This window comes from Antrostomus carolinensis, unplaced genomic scaffold (assembly GCF_000700745.2).
Source record: "Antrostomus carolinensis isolate BGI_N321 unplaced genomic scaffold, ASM70074v2 scaffold376, whole genome shotgun sequence".
In the NCBI taxonomy this organism is placed as follows: domain Eukaryota; kingdom Metazoa; phylum Chordata; class Aves; order Caprimulgiformes; family Caprimulgidae; genus Antrostomus; species Antrostomus carolinensis.
Window position 1 is genome coordinate 6416 of NW_010322236.1, and position 24007 is coordinate 30422.

At 41.4% G+C, this 24007-nt stretch overlaps 1 protein-coding gene across 1 annotated transcript; it reads right to left on the reverse strand.

The window, feature by feature from the left end:
* Positions 1-248: 248 nt before the first annotated feature.
* LOC104526632 (MOB kinase activator 1B) lies at positions 249-23270 on the reverse strand. Its single transcript, XM_010170154.1, has 6 exons — positions 23242-23270; positions 15567-15727; positions 10741-10834; positions 3929-4062; positions 1412-1575; positions 249-848 (listed from the first exon to the last, which is right to left on the reverse strand). The coding sequence occupies exons 1-6, from the start codon at positions 23268-23270 to the stop codon at positions 771-773; spliced, it is 660 nt and encodes a 219-aa protein (XP_010168456.1). The 3' UTR covers positions 249-770.
* Between the last annotated feature and the right edge of the window lie 737 nt (positions 23271-24007).

Below are 24007 nucleotides of genomic sequence, written 5' to 3' on the forward strand. Positions count from 1 at the left end.
TTGAAAAAAAATAAGAGCAACTACAAAAAGACAAAACCAATGGCAACAGACATGTAACTACTTGCTAAGCACAGGTTCTTTGTAATATTGACGCCACCTTCATTGTTTCCCTTTAGCGACTAGAACTTCACCATCACTTTCCTTTATAAGAAATATCTAGTTCTGAAAAATTCTATATTAATCTCTAAAAAAATAAGACAAATATTTGTATTAAAAGCTGGAGATCATTGATTTCAGAAAGTTATGGCTTTTTTTAGTGTAAGTATATATATATATATTTTTCTAAAACTAGTATCAGTAAGTGTCCTGGGTGTTAGTTCATATTTTCTGTTTCCAGCAATGTTCAGTATTGTATGTGCTTTGCACCTCAGAAGTGAGTCTGCCAAGGCACTTAGAGAATGTAAGCAAGTCTTTTAGGGACTTCATGAGAATGGGCTACCACTGACACAACACAAGAACCCATCCACCAGCAGAGTCAATCCCCCAACAAAGCACGTTTCCTTTATCAACACTCAGCATCTGCTAAAATTCCACAATGAGTAACATCAACCAAAAAAAAAAACCAACAAAAAAAGCTATTTATCGCGTGTCACTAACAGATAGAAGATTTTCCCTAATAAAAGCACAGAAAGTAGATCTTGGCTGTCATTAGTAACAGCACAGGTTTTTGTTTTGTTTTTTTTTTTAAAAAACACAAATTAACAAAAAAAACAAACAAATACCACACGCTTGCTTAAAGAAATAAGTGACTCCAAAAAATCCTCTTCCTTTTATCTGTCCTTAGAGGTGAGTTTTTCAATCAGTTCTTGAAGCGGTGCAAGTTCTCTTCTATCAATAAGGTTGAATTCCTGTAACAAGGATGAGGAGAAAGACATAGATACAGAGTTCTGTATGTGCAGCTCAGGTGAGAATTCAGACACAGTTACTGGGCAGTAGGCTCTTCGAGTCCAGCTTAGCCACTTGCTTAGCCATTTTCTGCCGCTAGCTGAATAGCAGTATTCAACTGCCTAAAGCTTCTTCCCCCACTTCCAGGAAGGAAATGTAAGAAGATGTTCTTTCTTTTTTTATAAGGGGAGGAGGGGAATGCAGCTTTGAAGCAAGCACGCTCTTTTCAACCTAGCTTCAGAAGCTGTCCTCCTTTTGTTGGGAACTACTCTTCTACTGAATTATTTGGTAAGGAACATGTTTTGGTCTTAGTTTTTGTAGCAAACAAATACTTCATTGAAACTTTTCCATTCCTTCATGCTATCAGTAAATATACATAAAAATTAAGTAAGACACCATCTTTGTACCCTGGAGGTGTTGACTCTCCTACAAACACACCAGCTGTTAAGAAACTAGAGGGGTGTTGCCTTGATACATTCCTTTTTCCAGAAAATAACTGTAACCATAATGCTCCTGTCAGGCTTACCTGAACAAAAAATATAAAGTGCTTGAAAGAAGTGTTAAGGTGTGCCTCTTCCTGGAGCTGGATCACTGGATCAAAGTGCTGGTGATAAATGTGAGCATAAACTCTGAAGAGACGCTTTAAAATCGTCTTTGCCACCGACATGAAATTCTTTGGGAACGGTACACCTAGAAATAAGAAAACAGACGGCTTATTTTAAACACCCATGCCATGGTCATGTATTTTGAAAGCCATTATAACCCAACTCTATTTCTTGCACAAGAAGGGCAGTTCCTTTCCACTCAGCAATTCCATCTGTAAAACACACAATGTGTTTTGGTTGAAGCACAATGACAAGCTCATTGAAAGACCAGAGGGGAGGTTTCCCTCCCTTCAGTAGACCAGCTCAGGAACTTTTCCCAAGACAAATCTGACTACATTTCTATGCTGAACTCTCCTAACTTCAGCTTCCAGCTACTAAATCTTGTTGTGCCTCAGTACAGTTCCCTGAAGAACCTTCTCTGACCGAGGATCCTCCTCCCTCTGGTAAGATTCAGATACCCAAACATCTAAGGTGCTTATAGATGCCCTCTCAGTACCTGCCTGGCCTCTAACTGCCAACGCAGAAAAGCCAAAGTCTCCTGCAGGCTTTGCATCTCACCAATGCCTCTGTGCACATGTCCAGGACACCACAGGGTACCCCAAGGGACACCAGATACCTCTGTGTAGGTAATTTGAGTTACCACCTTTGGTATCAGCCATCGAGTTTTTATACTTCTCTTGGCTAAAGTGAAATCAGAAATAGGTTCTCTTCCACCTGTCTCACACCCAACAAAAAGGCTCCTGGTTCCATCCTGCTCATCACCATCCCATAGCCAGAGGCTACTGTTTTCTGAGCTACCTGCTTAAGTACTCTGAAATATGTTCCTTTCAGTCATTTCCATGAAAATGACATAGGACAGGTAAAATCAGTTTCAAGAGCAGATCTTTGTCAGCGCACAGGTTTTATTAAAATTGGTTAGGAAACAGCAACCAGCAGCTATTGGGAACAGTCACCTCTTCAGCTGACACATCTGCAGGCTTAAAAAAAAAAATTTTAAAAAAGGGATGTATCAACCATCTGAAAAGATTAAACCTGTCTAGCTTCTCATCACATAGCAGCCTTCCCAGTCACCTTAGTTCTTTTGCAGTCTTTCCAGTTGCTGAAGTCCTGTCTGAAGGCCCAAGGCACAACCTGCATGTTGTAAGGCCAATTAGGATCTCACCAATGCTTTCAAACCCTAGCAATATAATTTTCATACTTCATTTTGCCCTGCTTGCACTAACATCACATTTCCTTCACTGGCTGCTGCATCGCACAGGAAGTTCAGATTTAGTTGCTTATCCATTGTGGCCATTAAGTATCTTTCTGAATTGCTACCTTTAAAAAAAGACATCCTATTGAAACATGAAGAGAGTCCTAAAAAGTATAACCTCCAGTTAAAGAAAGCCCAAGTCCTGATGAGGTCTTTTGAACAGAACTTTAATATTAACTGTAATATTTAATATCATTCCTATTAGTAGTGGACTTCTGCTCTGAACTCTACTCTGAAGTGAATGCCACCATATGAGAAAAAACCATGCTCACATCTACTGAGCAGGGAAGATTTGGGTTTTTATCACTTCTTCCCAAAGTAACCAGCCTTCTCTGCATATCTGCTTAACGGTAAGTAAAAACCAATGCCACTTGATTCTGACAGGTGGCCCTGTTTCTCTGAAAAGGCTTATTGAAAATGTGTCAAATGCTTCAGAAACTAGTCACAAAATAAAGGCAATTAAGAGATCTCCCTTCCTTTTTCCACAATGGATCATAAGCCCACAAGTAGTGGTGTGCTGGTAAACTGCCAATTAGCAGCTTCAGAACAAATAGTTCTCTGTGCCTCTAGAAAGAGGGTTTTCTTCTTGTTATCATTTCCAAACTGGTGGTTGTTCATTATTTTCCTCCTGTTTTTTTTCCTCAAAGAAACCCTTTAAAAACACACATCTTTAAGTTTCACTTGAAAAGAAAAAAAACAAAACAAAACAAACTTAAGGTCAACGATGCAATTCAGCTTCACTGGAAGTAAGGCCTAGGAGAAGTTCCTCATGAGGACTAAACATCTTTCCTGCAACAAAAAGCTGCCAGTTTGCACCAGCTACTGGTTATATGGTTTTGAGACCCTCTGCCTTATTTCTAAGGAAACAACCCACTGCTCAGAATGAAAAAGAAACATCAGATTTGATCAATACAGTCAAGTTATTAAACAGAAACAGTACTTTTCGCATTCAGAATTGTGAGAGATGTTTATTAGGAGTATTAACATATGGATCAGAGTTCATGTACCACCACATAAAATTTATCTTAAGAGATAAAAGGGCTTTTATATAAATAATGTAACCTTTTAAAGTTGCCCTACTCTGATACCAGTCACTTAGGAAGCCTTTTAATGCTACAAGACTACAAGAATATTCCTGTACAACTGTAATCCAAACACATGGTTCAATTTTACTTATTTACTTTACCTATTTTAGAAGGAAATAGCGTTTCATCATCCAGCTGATCCTGGACCCAAGTCATCAGGTAATCAATGTACTTTGGTGCAGAGCACTTAATTGGTTTCTTTATGTTTGTCCCATCTGCCCAGTGGTACTCATATCTGGGTTGGGACGACAACAACAAGACATTTCTTAACACAAGTGAATTATTCACATCAAGGCCTGGAAGGCTGCTCTTCCTGCTGCTCTCCCCATACTCCCACACCCTCCCACAGCCCTTCCTTCAAACTAAGCTCCAAATGCTCCCGAGTCATCTGCAGCTGCTCCGTACCCACTCTCCCCACTGCAATCCTGCTTCAGCTGGACTCTCTTCTGCAGTCTATCAAGGCCTTCAAATATTTCATCCTTTATAGCACAACTCATTCATTCTTGGTTGCAAACGCTCCTTCCAAAGCTTCAAACCTGCATCCCTGTACATCAAGAAGTGCTCTACGAGGAGGTTTCCCAACCCCCAAAAGGCCAAGAGATATTTACTCATTTTTAAAGCTTTTTACTTCCCTTCCCACCCCCAAAGAAAAACATCACAGCCTGTTGAAGTGAAACATCAAAAAGTTCCATGAGATTCTCACACAAATAGAAGTTAAGCTCCAGGGCTCAAATCGAGGAAGGCACCTGACTGATTCCTAATGTGAAATTTCACACGACCAGCCCTAGCAATGGGCTTCCCTTCACCTCCACTGGCAGAGAAGAACTGCCAAGCGAGTAGCAACGCCCAACATCTGCAGCAGCTGCCAGCCAGACACATTAAACACTAAAATTTATGGAATTACTTTACATTTGAAAATATTCTTATAGATTTTGCATACTGACAACCTAGCTACACTGCCTCTTGTGAGAGATCCCAGATGATGACTGTACTAGAGACATGGAAGAGATTCAGAGGTAGGTTAATGCCAAGGAATACTACTGCAAAACTGGAAGCTGCTATAAAGTCCCTTTCAGCCAATGGCTAGAAGAAAGACACTAGACTTAAATAGTCCTTGTTAGAGATAGGTTCATATCTGAAGGTCTACTGCCACCATGCAGCACACCAAGATTCAGAAAAATCTCCATTTCCAGTCACACCACTGACTCACTTGATAGACACAGACCAGTAACTGCCTTTTAGCTTCATTTTTCCAGCTGTAGGTAAGGTGGCATCACACCTTTACAAACCACTGACATGACTATGGAACAGTAAAAACATGTGCTCCTTTTAGCCTTTTCCATTCACAGAACTGGTAATGTTGACATCTTTTATGGAGCACATTTAATGAGTTGATGCCAGTATCATTCATTTTACAGTTATCATTTTAACTCTAGGAATTTAAAAAGCCATGGAAAAAAAATGTATTAAACAGCATCCATTCACATGCACAAGAGAGAAACAAGTCCTCATGAAATCAGAATAGAACAGGTATTTTGACTGGCTTGGGGAATGCACTTGACACCAATCCAGGCACAGGAGCAGATGGCTAATCTTGGGAACATATAGCTAAAAAATACCCCAAAAAAACAAGCATATTTAACATTCAGAGCCTGACAATACCCGCTTTCAACTGCACCACAGTGTTTCTTCCTATGTCTTGCTGAGTACAAATACATATATCATAATATTCCTTGCCAATCCCTAACATCTGAACACTTAATTCTCATCAGCACAGCCCTCTCTTGTAGATCCCAACACAGCATCATCTCCCACGTCCGTTTTAGAAGGGCCAGCCTTGCTCAGCCGACCAGCACTGCTGCGGAACGCCTGTCCGCGGGGCGAGCCTGATGCCAAGCCAGAAGCAAAAAGCTGCTGAGCTCTGCAGCTCTGAAATCTTCAGAGAGAAACTAATGAGCGATGACTCTGACAAGCTGCAACACTCCCCTTTTAAAAATTTAAATCAAAAAACCCCAAACAAACTAAATATCCAAGGGTAGTGATGTCAGCTCAGTCATGCTTTCACAGTAAACAGACCCACTTCATCTACAAGTTTTATCTCTTAATTTTTAGAAGAATTAGAAGAAATGTTATTAATTGTTAATATTTTTTCTTTTCATGGAGGACAGCGTGCTCAATTTGATTGCTATTTCATAGTACAGCAGTAGCATTCCGCAGTGTTTGGGCCGCAGCCACCACCATTTAAACTCTCCCTTGCCATCTCAATTACTATTGTACAGACACTGAAGAAGATCTTCTATTTTAAAGATAATATGCATCATTTTATGCAAAGCTTAACCGTATCTGATAAATCTGGCTTCTAATTCCGTTTAACAAATTCAGTTTTGTCAGAACCAACTGGGAGAACGTTTCCACGATAAAGAAATTTTACCAGCGATACAAAGGTACAGAAAGATCCCATTTTTATAAGACAACAACCCCAGAGGGTCTGAAAGCATTTTAAAGTTGTAACTCAAAACACAAGCAAAAATTCCATACACCCTGAATGGACCACACGTCTGGCTTTCTGAAAAATCAGTGTTCTTCACCACCCTGTGTTACCCCAATACTGAGATTTAAGTGGTATTAATGTAGGACAAATATCAACACTGAGCTGAGGTGCCAGTCTGGAGACAGAGTAAGACAACAAACTAAACTACATGCTAAAAATCCCATGCAAATAACATGTAAGAAGCCTTCCTCCCTCCCCATTCCCCAACACAACGGGTTAATTCTGCATTTTTTCAGAGGAAGGAATACCACAAAATGACCCTTTAAGTAACACAGCTCTTAAGAAACAGCAGATATATCCTGACAAAAATAAAACTCAAACAGACAATCTAAAAGTCTTCTGGCAAACACTCCACACAGTGGGCATCATCATGTTCACCATTGTTCCTGGGCTGTCAAAAGGCTTGGGGTTCGCAAGGGAGAGGAAAATGAACTCTTCCTACAAGATTAAACACAACACTGAAAACAAATGAAGAATCTAAGCCCAACTTCTTAAACAAAAAACAAAACAAAAAAAAAGAAAATTAGACACAAAAATTCCCACACATTAGAATCACTTGAACTGCTAAAGGCAATGAATGTTGAAAATCACATTTCTAGCTCAAGCCTCTGAGCAAACATCTACAGCTCTGGTGACAGGAAAAAAATTAACCTTGTCAGGATAGGCAATTCCTCTCCAGAAAATATATTTTTAGAAACCTCTACAGTTTAGTACAGGCTTTTAAGGGCAAAATAATATGTGAAGGATAGAGCAAGAAATATACAGTTCACTTCAGCAAGTGCAGGGGAAAAGCTAAGAATCCCTAACGAGACCGGCCAGATTCTCTCATACTAATAAACATAAGTTATTTGCCATCTATAAAGAGAAAACACAACTATGCTTCTCACACTTAGAAAATATCCCCAATTATAAGCCATGATAGGACCAGCTCCTCTACTGCGCAGTGACATGTACATAGCCTACAAAAAAAAAACCCAAAACCCAGACAAAAAACCAGCAAAACTAAAACCAACCTGACTAAAATTCAGGCTGTTACCTTGTCCCACAGCAGTAAAGCACAGGGGCCCAGTAATGCCTTTTAGAAGATTCTCAGACATTTATTTGCACCTATCACCTCTAAACCTCAGTAAAACTGTACTACATCAAGACTGCTGAAAAATACTACTTCTGCTTTGTCTCTCAGTCATCAAGTGACGCAGGCACAGAGTGGAGCATCACAAAAAGGCAAAAGGATTGATGCTGCTAAGGGACACAGGGTACTTCAAGGACCTGTGTCCATGATTTATTCATTTTTCTGCTGCAGACACACTGGGTGGAAGGCAGCACACCAACTTTCAATTACCCAGTGTTACTCCCTGGGAGGATTTATGGGAGCTGTCCATTTTGGAGTGCCCAGCTATTCTGATTTTAACATAAGGAAGACAGGAGCACTGTGGACCAACAAGCCTCAGGAAAATGAGAAAGAGCTTACTGCCTTTAAGAGCGAGCTGAGTGCACTTACACAAATGCCTAAATATGGATTTTAGAGCCTCAGTTCAGACATCCAGCTTTGAAAAATGCAGCAGCCGTGTCCCTCCTTTGTCCTCTTATTGAAGACTTTCAACAGAGGAGGAAAACAAAGAAAACTCCCCTCACCCAAAGCTGGTTAATCACCATATTACTTCTAGGTGGGTTCTGAACTTATTGTCATGCCTCTTGCACTGATGGTGATACTGCAATTGATATAAGAACAGCAAGAAGTGACAACCAACTGGGGGTTTTTTGGGTAAGAAATGGTTGGTCTTTGCTGAAATGAAAAGAATGGCACATAACCATGAGTAATCCTATGTTTTGGAACAAATTGACACTTTTTTCAAATAGTTAGAGAATGAGCTGCACAGCAGGATAGAGAGATCTGTTCTTGATCTTTCTGTTGATCCTTAACTAACTCAATGTATTAACACTCTGATAAAAGCTAAGTCAGCAATTCTTCCAACAAAGACAAGTCCAGAAGAGATGAAAGTGATCCCACAGCATGCAAAAAGTTACCTGCCTCAGCTAAGCCCTCCTGGTAAGGCTGCTACCAAACAGAACCAGTTGGCCAGAGCAGTCTTCACACAGCCCCAAGCATGTGCTGAAAAGCAGCCCTTTAGAGAAGATAACCCTCCGTCAATCAAAATTAAAACACAAAAAACCAAATATGAATCTAGGTGAGCTGTCCGTGGCCAAGAGTGTTATTTGTTTTGTTTTTTTTTATTCTTTTAAAGCCAAAGCACCAGTATCAGGCAGTAGACACAGGAAACATCACACTTCTGCTCTGGTTCCCCTCTCACTTAAGACATCTGGTTTAATTTTTCCATAGACTGCCGAAAGTCTGTCAGTTGTGCTATGAAAATTGTGTCTGAGCCACGACGAGTTTTTAACAGCTACCTGAGTATGCACCAGCAGCTTAGAACCTTTTTTAAATGGATGGACCATAAACACTTTTCCAGTATTTATGTTTCCATGCAAAAATCAGACTTCAGAGTCACAGAGTGCTTGCTGCTTTTGGTTCTCTCCAGCTGCTGGTGTTAACAGCTGCCGAGCCTGATTCAAATGACCTTTTTTCAGCTAACTCCTACTCCTTTGTCTGAAACAGATGAGGATGCAATACTGGTGGTAGCTCAGCCGTGGATGTGAGCAGACAGCACCCTTCAGCCTAGAAGCACTAATGAGCACCTAAGACTCAATGCCTCTTCAACTAACACAGTTTGAGGCAGGAGAGAACAGGAAACAGAGATAAGAAAGAGAAAAAAAAGTCCATAAATATCACTGCTTTCATGCTGACAGGTTTTTCCAGCAGTGGTCCCCTAAAGAAAATTTTGCAGGCCACCTTGTAAGTGAAAGAAAGTCACACTCACTGAAACTAAAAAACTAAAACTGCGTATGCGCCACCGCTGATCAGCGCCAGCTTCACAAATCGCTCCTTCCTGCGCCTGCCTGGCCTCAGCCCCTCACGTGCACACACGCTTCTGATCCTTTCCTAAAACCCATCCTTGAGCTCAGGCTGGGGCTGCAGAGCTTGGGGAATGCTCTGAAAATCCTAGGGACAAGATCACCTCATTAAACCCTTGGCAGAGTGCATCTTCTAGCCTCCAGCATCTCTTTTCTACCCTACTTCGTAAGTCTTTAAGTATGACTTGTATTTCTGTCAATGGTTATTCTTCTCTTTGGAGAGAAATAAATTGCTTAGTTTGGCAACCAAACAGCTAAGCCTTTAATAATTAATCTCTTCTCCCAAATAACTGCTTCTCAACAGACAAACAATAAAGCAAAGAAATATTTTCATGCTCTTATTTAATAAGTAAGAGCCTGTTCTGCATGCCAAAGCACAAAGCAGACAATGGGTTGTTATTGCACAAGCTTATCCCTAAGTTCTTCTGTATAATGGTTAATTCCTATTCCTTTTGTATTTTCACCCCTCCCTGCTTTGCAGCAGCAGGTCTGCCTGCCCATGCTGGTTTTGGCATTCAGCAGCATCCATTTTTAGTTTAAGAATGTAGCACCAAAGCGTTTCTTGCTCTGTCTGCCCGCTCTTGCCCTGCCGAGCTCCTGTTCTCCCCGCCCTGCCCTCCCAGCGGCACCCTTCCGCAAGTCCTTGGCTCTCCACCACACTGGCTGGCAATTACTGGCTCCAGATAGTAACCACAAATGTCATTACAAAGGAGGAGGAAGTGGAGGAGAGGATCACTTTTCTTTATTGTTTATTTAAGATTCTACACTCATTTAAAAGGAAGCAGTGCCCTCCTTCACCACTAGCTCAGCAAGGCAAGTATTTACCTCTTTAGAACACACTAATCAGCTGGAGATCAAGAAAAAACCACCAACGTGGGATGTCTGTACAAAAGCATAAGCAAGAATCAAAGGAGTGAGACTTAACTGAGGGACAGGGTAGGGGATTCTTATTCAGACTACTCAAAACTGTAGCCAAGTTTATTTCTATAATATCTACTCAAATGCCTAAAAGAAAGATTTCGGTAAGCCCTCATTGAATGCTTCCACAGAAAAACTTCAAATCTTAATTGAAGAAGCTTTCATTAACATTTAAAATAAAAAAAAAAAAAGAAAGTCAAAATAGTTTTTATTATCAATTTACTTCACAGGCTAAAGAAAAACAAGCAAGCAAACAAAACAAACATCCCAAAAACACACCCTTACATTCCCCACTCCCTTAAACAAAGGTTCAAAATTTTTTTCCCTCCACAGATAACAAGAGAAGACACCCTTTCCACCCACAGAAGTTACCTTATCTTTGGCACTCAACTGACCTAGTCTCAAGTTTTCAAATGCAAAATCATCTCAACGATTGCACACTCTCAACCATAGGTAAAAAAATCATCTTACTTTGGGCCAGCAGACATCACGGGGCAGCTCTCCTCTGTGCAGAAGTCCGTGATGGTTCCATAAAGCATATTGATCTGGTTGAAGAAGTCAACAGCTGCAAAGTGTTTAAAACATCAATTAACACTCTGCAGTGTAATGGCAACAAAAGCTTCCTACAGCCTTAACTATAAAACACACCCTGATGACGAGGGTCCTGTAGTGGTTTTTAATGAAAAAAAAAAACCAAACAAACAAACAACAAAAAACCTCACAGTTACTGCTTTTTAAGATGTATTATAAAGGAGATGCAGGATGCAGCCACCAACTTTCTAGAACAGCCTCTGACAAGAACTCTTGAGTTGTTTACTGCAGCAAAACCTTCATTTGAAAGAAAAAAAGGGATAGAGGAAGCTGAGTTAAGTACTTCTTTCTCTTCAAGTTTGGTGCATTTTATTAGAATCCCAAATTGTACTGGCAAGTCTGGAATAAAACAAAGATTTTCAGTGTATATTTTCCAACTAGAGAGAACTGTTACCCATTAGCTGATACTGACATCCCTCAGGCTTTGTATTCCAAAAGACTATCTTCTCAAAGAACATGTCACAGAATAGCCTGGGCTGGAAGGTACCTTCTGAGATCACCTTATCCAACCCCCCTGCCATCAGCAGGGACACCTTCCACTAGACCAGTTTGCTCAAAGCCTCATCCAACCTGGCCTTCAACACTTCCAGGGAGGAGCAGCCACAGCTTCTCTGGGCAACCTGGGCCAGGGTCTCACCACTCTCATAATAAAGAATTCCTTCCTTATATCTCATCTAAATTTCCCCTCTTCTAGTTATGTTACAGTTCTTCGGAACTGTGGTCGCTGGAACCAGGCTATAAAATCCACTTCATCTCCCCTCAATGAATGGCTGCCCTTGCATCTGGTGGGGAGGCACAGCACGTTACCAAGGTATTGATACCCAAGTTTATCTTTTCAAAGTGTCTTTCAGACAACGGATGTAATGAGTAAAAAAAATCAAAAAATAGCCAATATTAATGGCCAGGAAATAAAATTTCAAGTATGTTAAATTCTTATGACGAACTAAGTGCACAACATAGTGCCAGAATAACAGTTTTACTCTGTATTTACTCTGTTGCATCCCTTATCCTGCAACGGTCACTGTAAACTCTGCTTCCAGATGAACCCAAGCATATAGGAACTTTAGACTTGTGGGACAAGCTTCAGTGTCCTTACTCATCTATTTTTATGCATGGATGAAATTCAGCAATCCTATATAAACCCAAATCACGTGTGGTGGAGTTCAACTCCTTCTATTTAACCACATTGCTTGGCAAATTTCATTATTCCATCCACACACCCTTAGCCTGAAAGGAACCATATATCATATAAAAATAGATTTAATGCCCCAGTGCCCAGTCCAGACTACACCACTTACACTCCTAAGAGCACTGGGCTTGCCACCTCTGACAGCAGGAGCCTTCACAGCTACAAACTTCATTTATAAATCATATCTGCAGGGCTAGTCCTCAGGATGAGAAACCAGTGTGCACTCTATCTGTGCTCAGCACCACTTCAAACTGACTTTACCTCAGTGCTGCCTGCAACTCAACCTGCCAGTGACAAACTGTTTCTTTAGGGAGACAGATTTCAGGAATACTCAAATAAAAGCCCTTATCAGCAATACTGACAGTCCCATAATGTCACCAAATAGCCATGTGTTACTCAACTTAGTCTTCACGTGATAAACAAAGCTCTTCGTTTTGAAACAACAAGGAAAGGTTTTCCTGTGACCAGCCTCTGCAGTATTTAGTCACACGTTTGTCTTAACTTAAAAAAGAAGAGAGGAGGGTAAAAAGGAAGAGAGGAGGGTAAAAAGGAAGAGAGGAGGGTAAAAAGGAAGAGAGGAGGGTAAAAAGGAAGAGAGGAGGGTAAAAAGGAAGAGAGGAGGGTAAAAAGGAAGAGAGGAGGGTAAAAAGGAAGAGAGGAGGGTAAAAAAAAAGTTACCACTTTCAACACTGAATAGTCTCACACAACCAATCCGCAGGACACTGTGGAATTAACACCAGCAATACACTGCTCTCAATCCAGTGCCATGCCAAAGAGAAATCAGCACGTTACTGGGTAGCCTACCCAAATTTGTGTCTCTTGCTTAACTGTATGACAGGGATGTACAGTTTTGCTGTAAGGAAATGGAGACTGACATCCTAAACGTAACCACTGTCAAGTAATACTGCAAAAATAACTGAGAGCTGAAGGAAAGGGAGGGTTAAATACTGCAGCTGCCCTCAAGGATTTGTCCAGAGAATAAACACCAAGGAATGCAGGTACATCATGGCACCAAGCTGCAGCTACTGTTAACAGATGCAGGATACGAGCTACGACTGCATCAAACAACTTCCCAGGTTTCAAAAAAGGGAAATGAATAAAGAAGTGTGGCATGCACCCAGCACAACTCACTGTTGTGAGTATTAGTATTTTTTAGTATTAGTATTTTTTTCCCCTCTGCACAGCAAAAGCAAAAACAGCAAAACAACATTAAGCAAGATTGATTAAAAAAAGAAGTTAGAGAGGACAAGAACTCCTAAAGCTTGTTTGGGAGGGAGGAGGCGGCAGTTAACACCCAAGGCAGCAAGAAGTCGTTATACACAGCCCTTGTTTCTTAAGTGTACACAAGGACTGTTAATTAAGTTTCCATTCCCCGCTCCCAGTAGAAACCACAGCCCAACGTTTGCTTCAAGGCAAGCATGTTCACAAAACCCACACAGACTTCCAGGAGATGACTGATTGTTGTGAATCCCACACTTGTAAGTCTCAGAAGGCCATGAGAGACGCCGCTCCTGCGAAGCCAGCGGCGTGCGACCAACAAGAAAAACCCAAGAACCTCCTTTCCAACATGTGCAAAGCTGCACAGTATCTCTGCATATTTTCATTTCCTCTTTTTACTCATTGTTCTCAAGTTTCAAGGGCTGAGATTATTTTTTCCAAGTGCTTTTCTCCCTGAAGAAGCACACGCTGTCTGGTGTTCTATGATAAAGATACGGGCAAGATGTACTTCTGAAATTATATTTCAGTATATTTAAATCAAGATTTCAGAAGAAACTCAAAACAAACTCATTACACACTTCTCATCTTTTTTTATTTTGAAAACACACGTGAAAAAAAAAATCCACCTGTACATCAACTCATTACCATGAGACATCAGTAAGGTTAAGAGTTGAGCGAGAAGTAGAAGAGCACAGAACATTCCTTCCTGTGCTGTCATTGTTGTGAAGGGCAAAACCGATGACATTAAGTCACACATTTTATTTCCTTATGAGGTTACCTCAATCAACAGAAGGGGCTCACAGCTATCATTGACTGGTACTAGGTGAGGTAGAGGGATACTATAAATGAAGGGAGCACCTAATGAGTTAATTAATCACTTCTAGACAAAAAAAGTAAACATTAAAACCCCACTTGGTTGTAGGAGGCATGAAAGAGGAGCATTTCATTGCAGAATGCAGCTGTTACCAAAAGGCACCTCCCACTCTTTTGTCAAGTGCTTTGCTGACTTTTGCCACCCAGCTAATTTAGCAGTGAAGTCATTTGGGAGGAGAAAAAACACCACTGCCACACAGGAAGGAAGAGACATGGAGTAGAGGAACAACCAAAAGGGAAGCATGCCAGCAATACATGAAGCATCTTTAGTAATGCTTACTCATAAAAATGGGCTGGCTTTTTTTTTCTAGACAGTTTTGCAATACAGTGTGAATAACTATAAAGAATGGTGTCAGCAATTTCAACATTCCCTGGAAGCTGTGGCAATTCATCCAGCAGAGCACTGTGTGGCCACGACCCGGAAGGTTGAAGTCAGTATGACAGTTTCATTTCCCAAATATGTCAAAGAGCAAGAAGAAACAGAAAGAGTCACGTAAACAATTAGAAGACATTTATCTTGAGCTTAATTTTATGTGCCGTGCACAGTCAATACCATACAATCATGGAAGCATGCCAAGCCAAAGACACAAAAGAGGAGGAAGTACCCAGACAGGGCACAGAGTCTGTGGCAGCCAAAACTCTGCATGGGCTGCAGAGCATGACAGGTCTTGGGTTAATCCATTCCTTAAGAGCAGAAGGCAGGCAGCAAATTCATGCAACAGGGAGAGGAAGGAGGAGGAAACATGGCCAAGCCATCAGAAAACACTAATCTGGGCATCATTGTTTGGCCTGACCTAGCATGGAAGGAGAGAGCTAGGACAAACAGCTTTAGAGGAAATTAAAATAATGACATCAGAGACTTATTAAAGCAAAAGCTCACAACTTGGTAGAAAGAAAAGGAAGGAACTAACTTCAGGAAAATTACAAAGTTGGGTCTCTGGGTTTGTTACAAGCAAAAGTAAAGCCAGGCCACACACGTGACCGCAGTCTTTAACACGTTTTAAACCTGTCCCTCCCACTTAACTCCATTAAGGTTTTATGCTTAGACTGTCCCATTGGGTAACAACCCCCTCTGAAAAAGAGCCGCTAGAACGGCACTGACAGGCTACTTTCTAAAAACAGCAGTGACATTTCTCCTTCACAACTTGTTTGTGAGCAAGTGCTCAGACATTAACAAAATAATTCTTATTCTTAGGGGTGAACAGGAACATATTTTTGGCACAAGATTAAGCAGTTTTTGCCTTGCTGACTTGCTCTGCGTTTGTCAGCTCTAAATGATACAACACTCACCTCTCCCAACTGCAGCAGAATGATGCACGCAGGACAGGAGAGCCTATCCCACTAGAAAGGAGGGCACAGATGTCCTCCCACAAGCATCAACCCACATTCAACACCCCCCCTTAAGAAAAAAGGTCAGTCGACTTACTGTTAACTGCAACCCACTCATTCAAGTCTTCACCCTCTGGAAGCATAACGGCCATGCGGAGATTACCGCTTCCAAGCGTGGCTTCGGCATGTTTTAGCAGCTCATACTGGTGAGACCCCTCTGGAATATTCTTCTTTGGTTTGAAGGTTTTGGAAGAGCGACTACCACTGCAAAAGACAGAGGAAATATTTAGAGAACTAGTGGAAAGGGAAGGGAAAAAGAAAGGAGTAGACAAATCACACACAGGATTAACACTAAATCTTTCCCCACTCTTAAAATTTCATGTTGAAAAAGGGTATTTAGTAAAAACCAGGACTCAAGAGTAACACGTGCTTTGACTTATTGTTTTAAACAAATAAATGATTCTCCACTACCCTGCCTTCTCATCTGTTCACCACACTGCTAAGACAGCTGGATAATCAGGAACACCCAGACTCCCTTCCCTTTCTCAGCAAATTGGCTCTTGGTCAAGACAAGACCAAAGCTATTTTCTTCCCCAGAATTTGGACAGCCACGTATCAAGGCTAGCAGCCTAGCCAAATAGAAACCTTCTTTACTCTGAACAGTCATCAAGGTTGTCATGGTAATTGAAGATACTGTTTATTTAACAGAAAAACCCATGTTCTTTCTCTAACATCCACCTTCACGAGACACAAAATGTCATCAGACCTGCACAAGTCTAATGAGAAGGTAGGGACAGTCTGTTCAGACCTCTGTCTTTTCACATCAAGGATCATGTGTTAAGCAGTTACTATCAATTCCTCCAAAACAAGCTGCTGTTGTTTCAGAAAGTGTCCTTTCTGCAGGCCTAGCTGACTCAAAAAAAAATTACAGTTGGACTCCATGAGCTTAAAGGTCTTTTCCAACCACTACGATTCTATGATTCTCAAATATTACCTTAGCTAACAGCATAAAATAACTTTCCTGGTATCTAGTATTGTTGAGGAACTTAGTGTTTAAAATACAGCTGCTCAAAAATACAGTAACAATTTAGAGGAAGACTGATACAACACCACAGTTTCCACAAACTTTTTCTGTCAATTCTCCCCTGGTTTCACAACATACAGACCTATCCAGTTAGGAAAGAAAGAAGGGTGACAACTTTTAAAACTCATGTAAATCATTTTGTTACCTATAATTTTATTTGAAAAAAACATTGACTGACTTAGAAAAAAGTTTAAGACATTTGAATTTTACATGATGGCAGTAAGCCTGAATGGCACATTAACGCCTCACATGTCAGAAATACGGCGTGTACAATTAAATATTTGCAGAAATGTGTCAAATGAGACAATATTTGTGAATGCTTTCGTGTATGAGCTCAGTAAAGATTTCTGTCAGAAAGGGAAATCAGCTCTGCATTCCAGTGAAAGAAAGCAGTGAAACCTAGACAGCAGATTTTTCATTACTTGAGTAAAAACGTTATAAATTCAAGTATTATGCAGTTCTTGTTTCTTTATATAGAAGACTTGGGCATTTTTTTCACCATCTCTCTCTACAGGACAGAAGAGAAATTTTCCTTAGTGGGGCACAAGGGTTCTCCCCAGCTCACTAAATAGCTAAGCTGCATGTTTGAACATGCAAGGCTTGTTGCTTATCCTTGGGGCAATGCTAGGGTAGCTACAGCGTCACGCAGAAGCCCTCTAAAAACCTTCATTCTGCGCCTCCTTTTCCCCACCACATCACACTGCAGCCAGCAGCAGAAAATTAACAGCGAAGATCACTGGTTTCTACAATCCTGAACACAAACAGCTCTAGGAGAGACACCATTGCACACCAAAGAACACCATTTTGTCCTTTCAAAAACACATAATGACGGGTGACTGCGAACATGTCACTCGCCAAGCGTGTGAGAAAACTGCCCACAGTTCATCAAGGCTCACTTGAGACCTAAACAAGAGCAATGGATGAAGAAAACATACTGAAACTGGAGATAGAAATAATGAGTTCCCCAAATTCTTTTGGGCAGGTGACAACATCTTTGCAGGTGCATCTTTGGGTATTGAACAGATCCCACAAGTCTGGCTGGTTAGAGATTTGCCTGGTCCCGGTCCTACTCCGACTCTTCCTCGCCACAAAGGAGTGGCAGCATCCTCCCCCTGGTCCCATCAGCCTCCAAAGTGATCCTGTTTTCTAACCCTCATAAAGAAGCACTTGGCTGGACTGACAGGGATCGTGGGATGTTACAGCTCAACAGGCCACGAACACTGACACAGGCACCAGAACAATACTAATGCAGTCAGCTACCACACACAGCCAAGAGCCAGCAGCAGGAAGAAGAAACACATGGCTCCCCTATATTCTATTGCAGGACGCTTCTAACATGCACCCAGTCATTTGCATTTCACCCTAAGCAAGGATACCAGATTCAAATCTTAAGTAAAATAATTGCCTCCCAGTGGGAGTGAAAAGCTTTTGTGGCTCAGGGAGTTCCCTTCACCTCCCACCCCTCCAGTCACCTGCATTTGTTGCCAGGACAGGTTCAAACCAACTCTGAAGCAAAAGCAACTGGAAAAAAAAAAAACAAAAACCCAAACCAAACCACCAAAGAAAAAACCCAAATATTTTATTTTCATGGACTACTTAAGAGACCCAAGTTTTTCTCGTCAGGAACACACCCACTTTAGAACCACTAAGCCAACATGGGGTAAAAATACAACTTAAAACACGTGGTAATTGCTTTGGTGTACAGGGCTGAAGCAAAGTCACATTCACAACAAACTGAAGAGCAGGAGAGGCTGGTATCTTCATCTTTCCACGCGTGTCAGTGTTAGCAGAAGAAAACCAGCACATGCTAAACACAAGCACAGTGCTTCCTAACTTGCTCACGAGATTTTGTTCTCACTCCATCATAACTAGACAACAAGGGAAACCAACAGCTAATACTTAGATAAAAAGCAAACCAAAGGTTTCCACAGACTGACTCACCACTGCAAAGCTCAGGTCATTCATTCATTCATGATCAATGAGAAAGGAAAATTAAGAGATTCCTCCCCCTGCTTACGTACAATACGCATTTCCTATAACTTCAGTCCTCTTTCCACCATGTTTCCAAACCTAAGGTACATCAGCTTCTCTTTTGCAATGCTGTCACTTTCATACAATGATGCAGATTGAAAAACATCCCCTGCTCTACGTGAGCTGATGCAGTTGCTGGAAGCAAGATCTACAAGCTCATTATAGAGACTCCTGCCGGGTGCGTGGAGCTCCCCAAGTACAATGAGGAGAGCTCTACCCAGATGGAGGGAGTGCTTACCAAGAGAGATCACAAAGGGCAGCAGCCCACTCACAGCTCCGGCAGAAAAATCTTTGTTCAGGAGGAGCAGATGGTATAGAAACACAGGAAGCAGTAACTGGAAAAAGGTCATGAAATAACTAAATCAAGAAACTGTTTGGATTTCAGCAAGAAGGGTAAGCCAACAAAGGGATGAGGGTTCAAGAAAAATGGATAAGACAAGCACGGTGAAAAAACTCCCTAAATAAAATAGTTTATTTTGAGAAAACTCTGGGTAGAAATTCATACCATATCCACTCCAGATCATGGGCTTGCCATGAAACAAACCAAGTCACTGCAGATCTGTGGAATACCCAACAGAGATCTTCTATGGTCAATCAAGCAGAGAACACACAACACAATGGAGAAATCATTAAGTATCACTTAATCCCTGCTACTCCCTTCCCCAAAACAGAGGGGTTTTTCCCATAAGCTGGCAAAAGCTGTAACAACAAAATATGCAATGATTTGGTCTCACCAACTACTCTAAATAAACCATTCGATATTTGCCTCCAGTACCTTTCTGATCACCACTTCTCAAATTCAGCACAGCCATCCCAAGACAGCAGGAAACGGTCTCACACAAAAGGTAGGCAGGCAGGCAGGCATCCAAAAGGAAAAGTAGTTGGGATAAATGCAGGCTGTGCTATGGAAATATCTGCAATTTGGGCAATAAATTCTCACAACCCCATGCATTGATGCAGTTCACCAGATGTGAAGCCAGTTAACTGCAAACATGGTCACACACTCCTTGATACAAACAAAAGTTCAGGGACTCAACAACCTAATACAGCTTCTCTAAGCCCAAACCCTTAAAGGACACGTTTGCTCTTGGGGATTCTAGTTGTATATGTTGCTGCAAACATTATTTCAACCACCTTATCAGTTCAGAAGCTCTCCTATTATTTAACCAACAAACTTCCTCATTTATTTATGCCTTAGTACCATCAGTTAACTACCTCTTCAAATGGTTATCTTACTAAGTAACCCTGCCTCCTCCCTAAAATCTGACCACAGCAGTAGCATATTCGTGCTATCCTACATTATGATTCCCAACACTGAGCTGAAGGCATCTTAAAAAAACCAAGAAAACCCAAAAACCACACAAACAAGTAAATAACAGCGAAAAAAAAAATTATGTCAATCACATAATCAATCACCCCAACACATGACTTATCCTCCCTTCAGCTCCTACATCCAACATTTCTAGCAAATTATGCCCTTCTATTTTTATAGGTAAGTACAGCTACAGCAGTGCCAGATGCAGTTTGACCCAGCACTCAATCAGGAAATGTGTTTCAAGCAATTGACTCACGGAGCCAGGATGAGTCTGGAAGCCTGGCTAGGAAGCCACATCTCTGAGCCACAAGAAGCACTTCTCACTGCCAGAAGCCCACATGCCACTTGGGCTCACAAAGACGTCACAGCTTGCTTGTAAGCAGGAACACCAAACTCCCTCCAGAGCTGTAATTTTGTCTAGTCATCTGCTGACAGGGAGGGTTGTTAACGATGCAGATTCTGCAGGATGTTCTGTCTTCGGTTGGCAAGATGATGTTTCCAGAAGAAAGGAAAATCTTCAGGCATCCTGTTTATACCACACTCACCAAGCTGCCCCAACAGCCCACATCAGCTTCAAATGCAGCACTGGCAGATCTTTTACAGCCAAAGCAGCTAAATCTCCAGCATAAACTCGATACACCTTCCTGCTAGCAAAGGAGCAGCTTAAACTTCCACGATCCTACAAGAAGCACTTTGGTTGGCCTGGCTTAGACCTCCTCACACCCAACTCACCTATCTGTACACTGGCGTCTGTCAGCGGAGCTTTCTATCAAGTCTGCTGCATATCCAGGGAAACCTGAATTAAACCAGAAAAGTTCAGGCTCCTTATGCATAAAACTTAAGACTTGACAGCTTGTTCTTATCACAGAACTAACCTCAAGCTCTTGCCTACTCTTCTGTCTAACACAGCTCAAACTGAGAAGCTGAAAACCTTCCCCTGAATCTAGTGTGCTTCACAATCAGACACACGGATGCAGATGGAAGCACAGCTCCCACCTCTACCCAGGCTGCCAACCTTTCCAATTTGCAGCAGCACCACAGCCTAAACCACTAAAATACTGACAGTGCTCCAAAATCTTCCTCAAATTCCTTCTGAGTAAGCAAAACCAGATCAAGTTACACCATAATTCATCACAACATCTTAAATTGATGCAGTACTTAAAAAATAAACAATTACTAAGTCATTGGCAAAATGGAAGAAGAGGAGATGCCACCCTGGAGAAGATGTGAAAATCTGAAAACCCTTTTTTTTTTCCCCCTGCACACCTACTTACACATCACATACCAAGCTGAGATGTTTTACAAGAAATTAAGATCGTATTTTAAAATATCACAAGCATTCAACTTCCGTGGGACGTGCAGACAGCACTGCTCCTCCCATCTGTTTCAGGCTACCTGTGGGCTCAAGGATTACCGTAAATCATTTCATACAGGGCTCATCAGCAGACTGTTTTATCCAACACTGGAAAGGACAGAAACTTGCCCTGGGGAAAAATAAATAGAAAACACTCCAGTGACACCATTTTCAGGATGCACCTGCCACCTATATTCTTCTAACTGGTACATAATGCTGAGAGCACAGGATACCATCTTTCCTAGGGGGAACGTGTGAGTAACTAACTTCTACAAGTACACCTCTACCCCTCAGTGTGTCTCAAAAGCCTTCACCACCATAGTACAAATGAAATAAGGTATTCAAAATATTTGGAAGTGCTCCAGAGATTTTGAACAAGCCAAACTCAAGACAGTACACAGAACATTTACCTGGGGCATGGAAACTTTTCATATTTCAACTCCTGCTTTTCCATCTTCAAAGGCTTTGCAAGCATTAATTAATCCTCACAAAGTATCTTTGAAGTAGGCATCATGAGCATCTTGTTAAACACAGGGAAACTGAGGCAGTGACTCATTGCCAAAGGCCAACGAGTAAATTTAACAGAGAAATCCCCAAGTTTTAATTCTGTACCTCCTTCCTCATGCTGCGCCTCTTTTTAAACCCCCATACACAGAAACACTGTCAGGCCAGAACCAAATTCCAGAAAAGCAAACATTTCAAACCTTCCAACAATAACATGGGGCTTCAAATGATAACATCCTGCTAAGAATAGACACATCAGAGGATGATCATGTTAGTTCCCAATAGCCAACATATCAACATAGAAATGAAAACAACAGCTCAAGATACTTTTTGGAAATCAAATCAATAGTTAGAGCATTTAAACCCATTTTCCCTGTGAGAATCACAGCGTCAGAAGGACAGCTGGTAAAATTAAGTTGTACGTGTTCAAAATCTGCACTGACAAGATTTAACTTGAGCATTTCTGTTTATGAAACCGAGTAGTCACAACATCTCTGTTCTGAAAAGAGAGAGCGTGCGAGCTAGGCATTACTTTCTTCAGATCTTAAAAAACCAAAAAGTCAATTATTTTCCAGGCAAATTCCCACTCATTAAAATAAGCCTGTCTCAGTCAGTTCATTTTCATGTGGAGGTAACAAATTCAATCTAAAAACTGAGGTAGCAAGCATCCTACAACCTGGCATTCCTTTGACATACCACCAGGCTGCAGATCTAAAGACAAACAAGGTAATCACCAACTTAGGATGGAGAAAGATGGCCAAGAGAGCTTCAATCCCATGCTCAGAGGTTCCAGATGCAATGAACCAGAGAAACGAGTGCTTCTGCCAGACTCTGGGGCAGGATGAGAAACCTCAGAGCCCAGTTATTCAAGACCTATAGACAATTTTGCAAATGCTGTTCCACTCCCTCATGTTACTTCCATGAGGATGGGAAGAAGGTTAATGGTTTGCAATGAGACGTGGTGCTTTCAGTCCAGCCAATTTGAATTCAGAAGAGTGAAGTGCTCCAGGACAGTACAGTACTGGGTTACAGCTCAGTGTTCAGAGGTACCTGAAGGCTTTTCAACACAATCCAAGAATTAAAAGCCAACAAGCACACAAGCCAATAGCTCTCACCCTGAAAAACATCCCTCATGTAAATTCTTCAGCTACAGTCACTGCATTATTCTGAACGCTAATAAAAGCTACACATGTCTAAAGAGCACTCCCATCCAACAAAAAGCAATTTTCACAAACATTAAGCTGTAAAAAGCATAACTCTCCTCACACAGAGGGAAACACAGACTCTGTCAAGATCACCAAGCAAACTGAAGCAGCCCATCTAGGAAAGAGTTAAGAGCTGCCAACTCCTTACACAACAGAGCTGCTCTCACAAAAGGTACCGCAGTGGTTCCAAAGCAATTCCAGGCTCAGGGTTTTTGTTTTACTTTGGATTTTTGGTTTGGTTTTTTTTTTTTTTTTTAAGGAAGAATCAGGTGCACTGACTTGAAAAATTTCCATAGACACAGGGCCATTCCTATACAAACAGAATACATGTTGTGTGTTGTTTATACGCTCTATTGTAGGAAACAGTAGCTGAAAATACTTTGATCAAAGGCACACAGCTGAAGCTTCCCAGTGTATAAGAATAACCTAAATTGTTTACTACACCTAGAGAATATCCAAGTCAAAAACGGTGAAAGTAAGGGCTCCTGAGAAATTATTCTTCCCAAAGCCAACACTGCACTTGGTAACCAAGAGGCTTTGTGCTTTACAAGAATGTCTTTGTGTGATGAACTCACCTATCGCCTGCCCAAGCCACAGACAGTTGCCAAGGCTACACGAGACCAGTGCCACGCTTTATAACCCCAGGATTTGGTACTTCTTCCCACACTTCAGCATGCTCCTTCTACAGCACTGTCACTAGGAAAGCTGTGTGGAGCATCTCCAGGATAAGTACTCCATTCTGTCAAAGTAACAGTCCTGAAAGGTCCCCTCAGTTCCTCAGGTCCCCTCCTCACAGCAGCGCTCCTGCTGAGCACGGCCAAGCTGACGACAGCAGCTGCTTCCCCACAGATCTCCATGGTGGTTTTTTCCCCCCCCAAAAGCATCAGGTCCCTCAGTTAAGCTGCTTAACAAGAAATTCAGATTTAAAAGTAAGTAAATAAATCTCAAGGTAACAGATATAAACCACGACTTCCCACAAAAGGCAGAGGGTCCTTTCAGAAGAGAAAGGAAGGAAAAAGCTTCGTTTCAAACACCATTTTTTAAA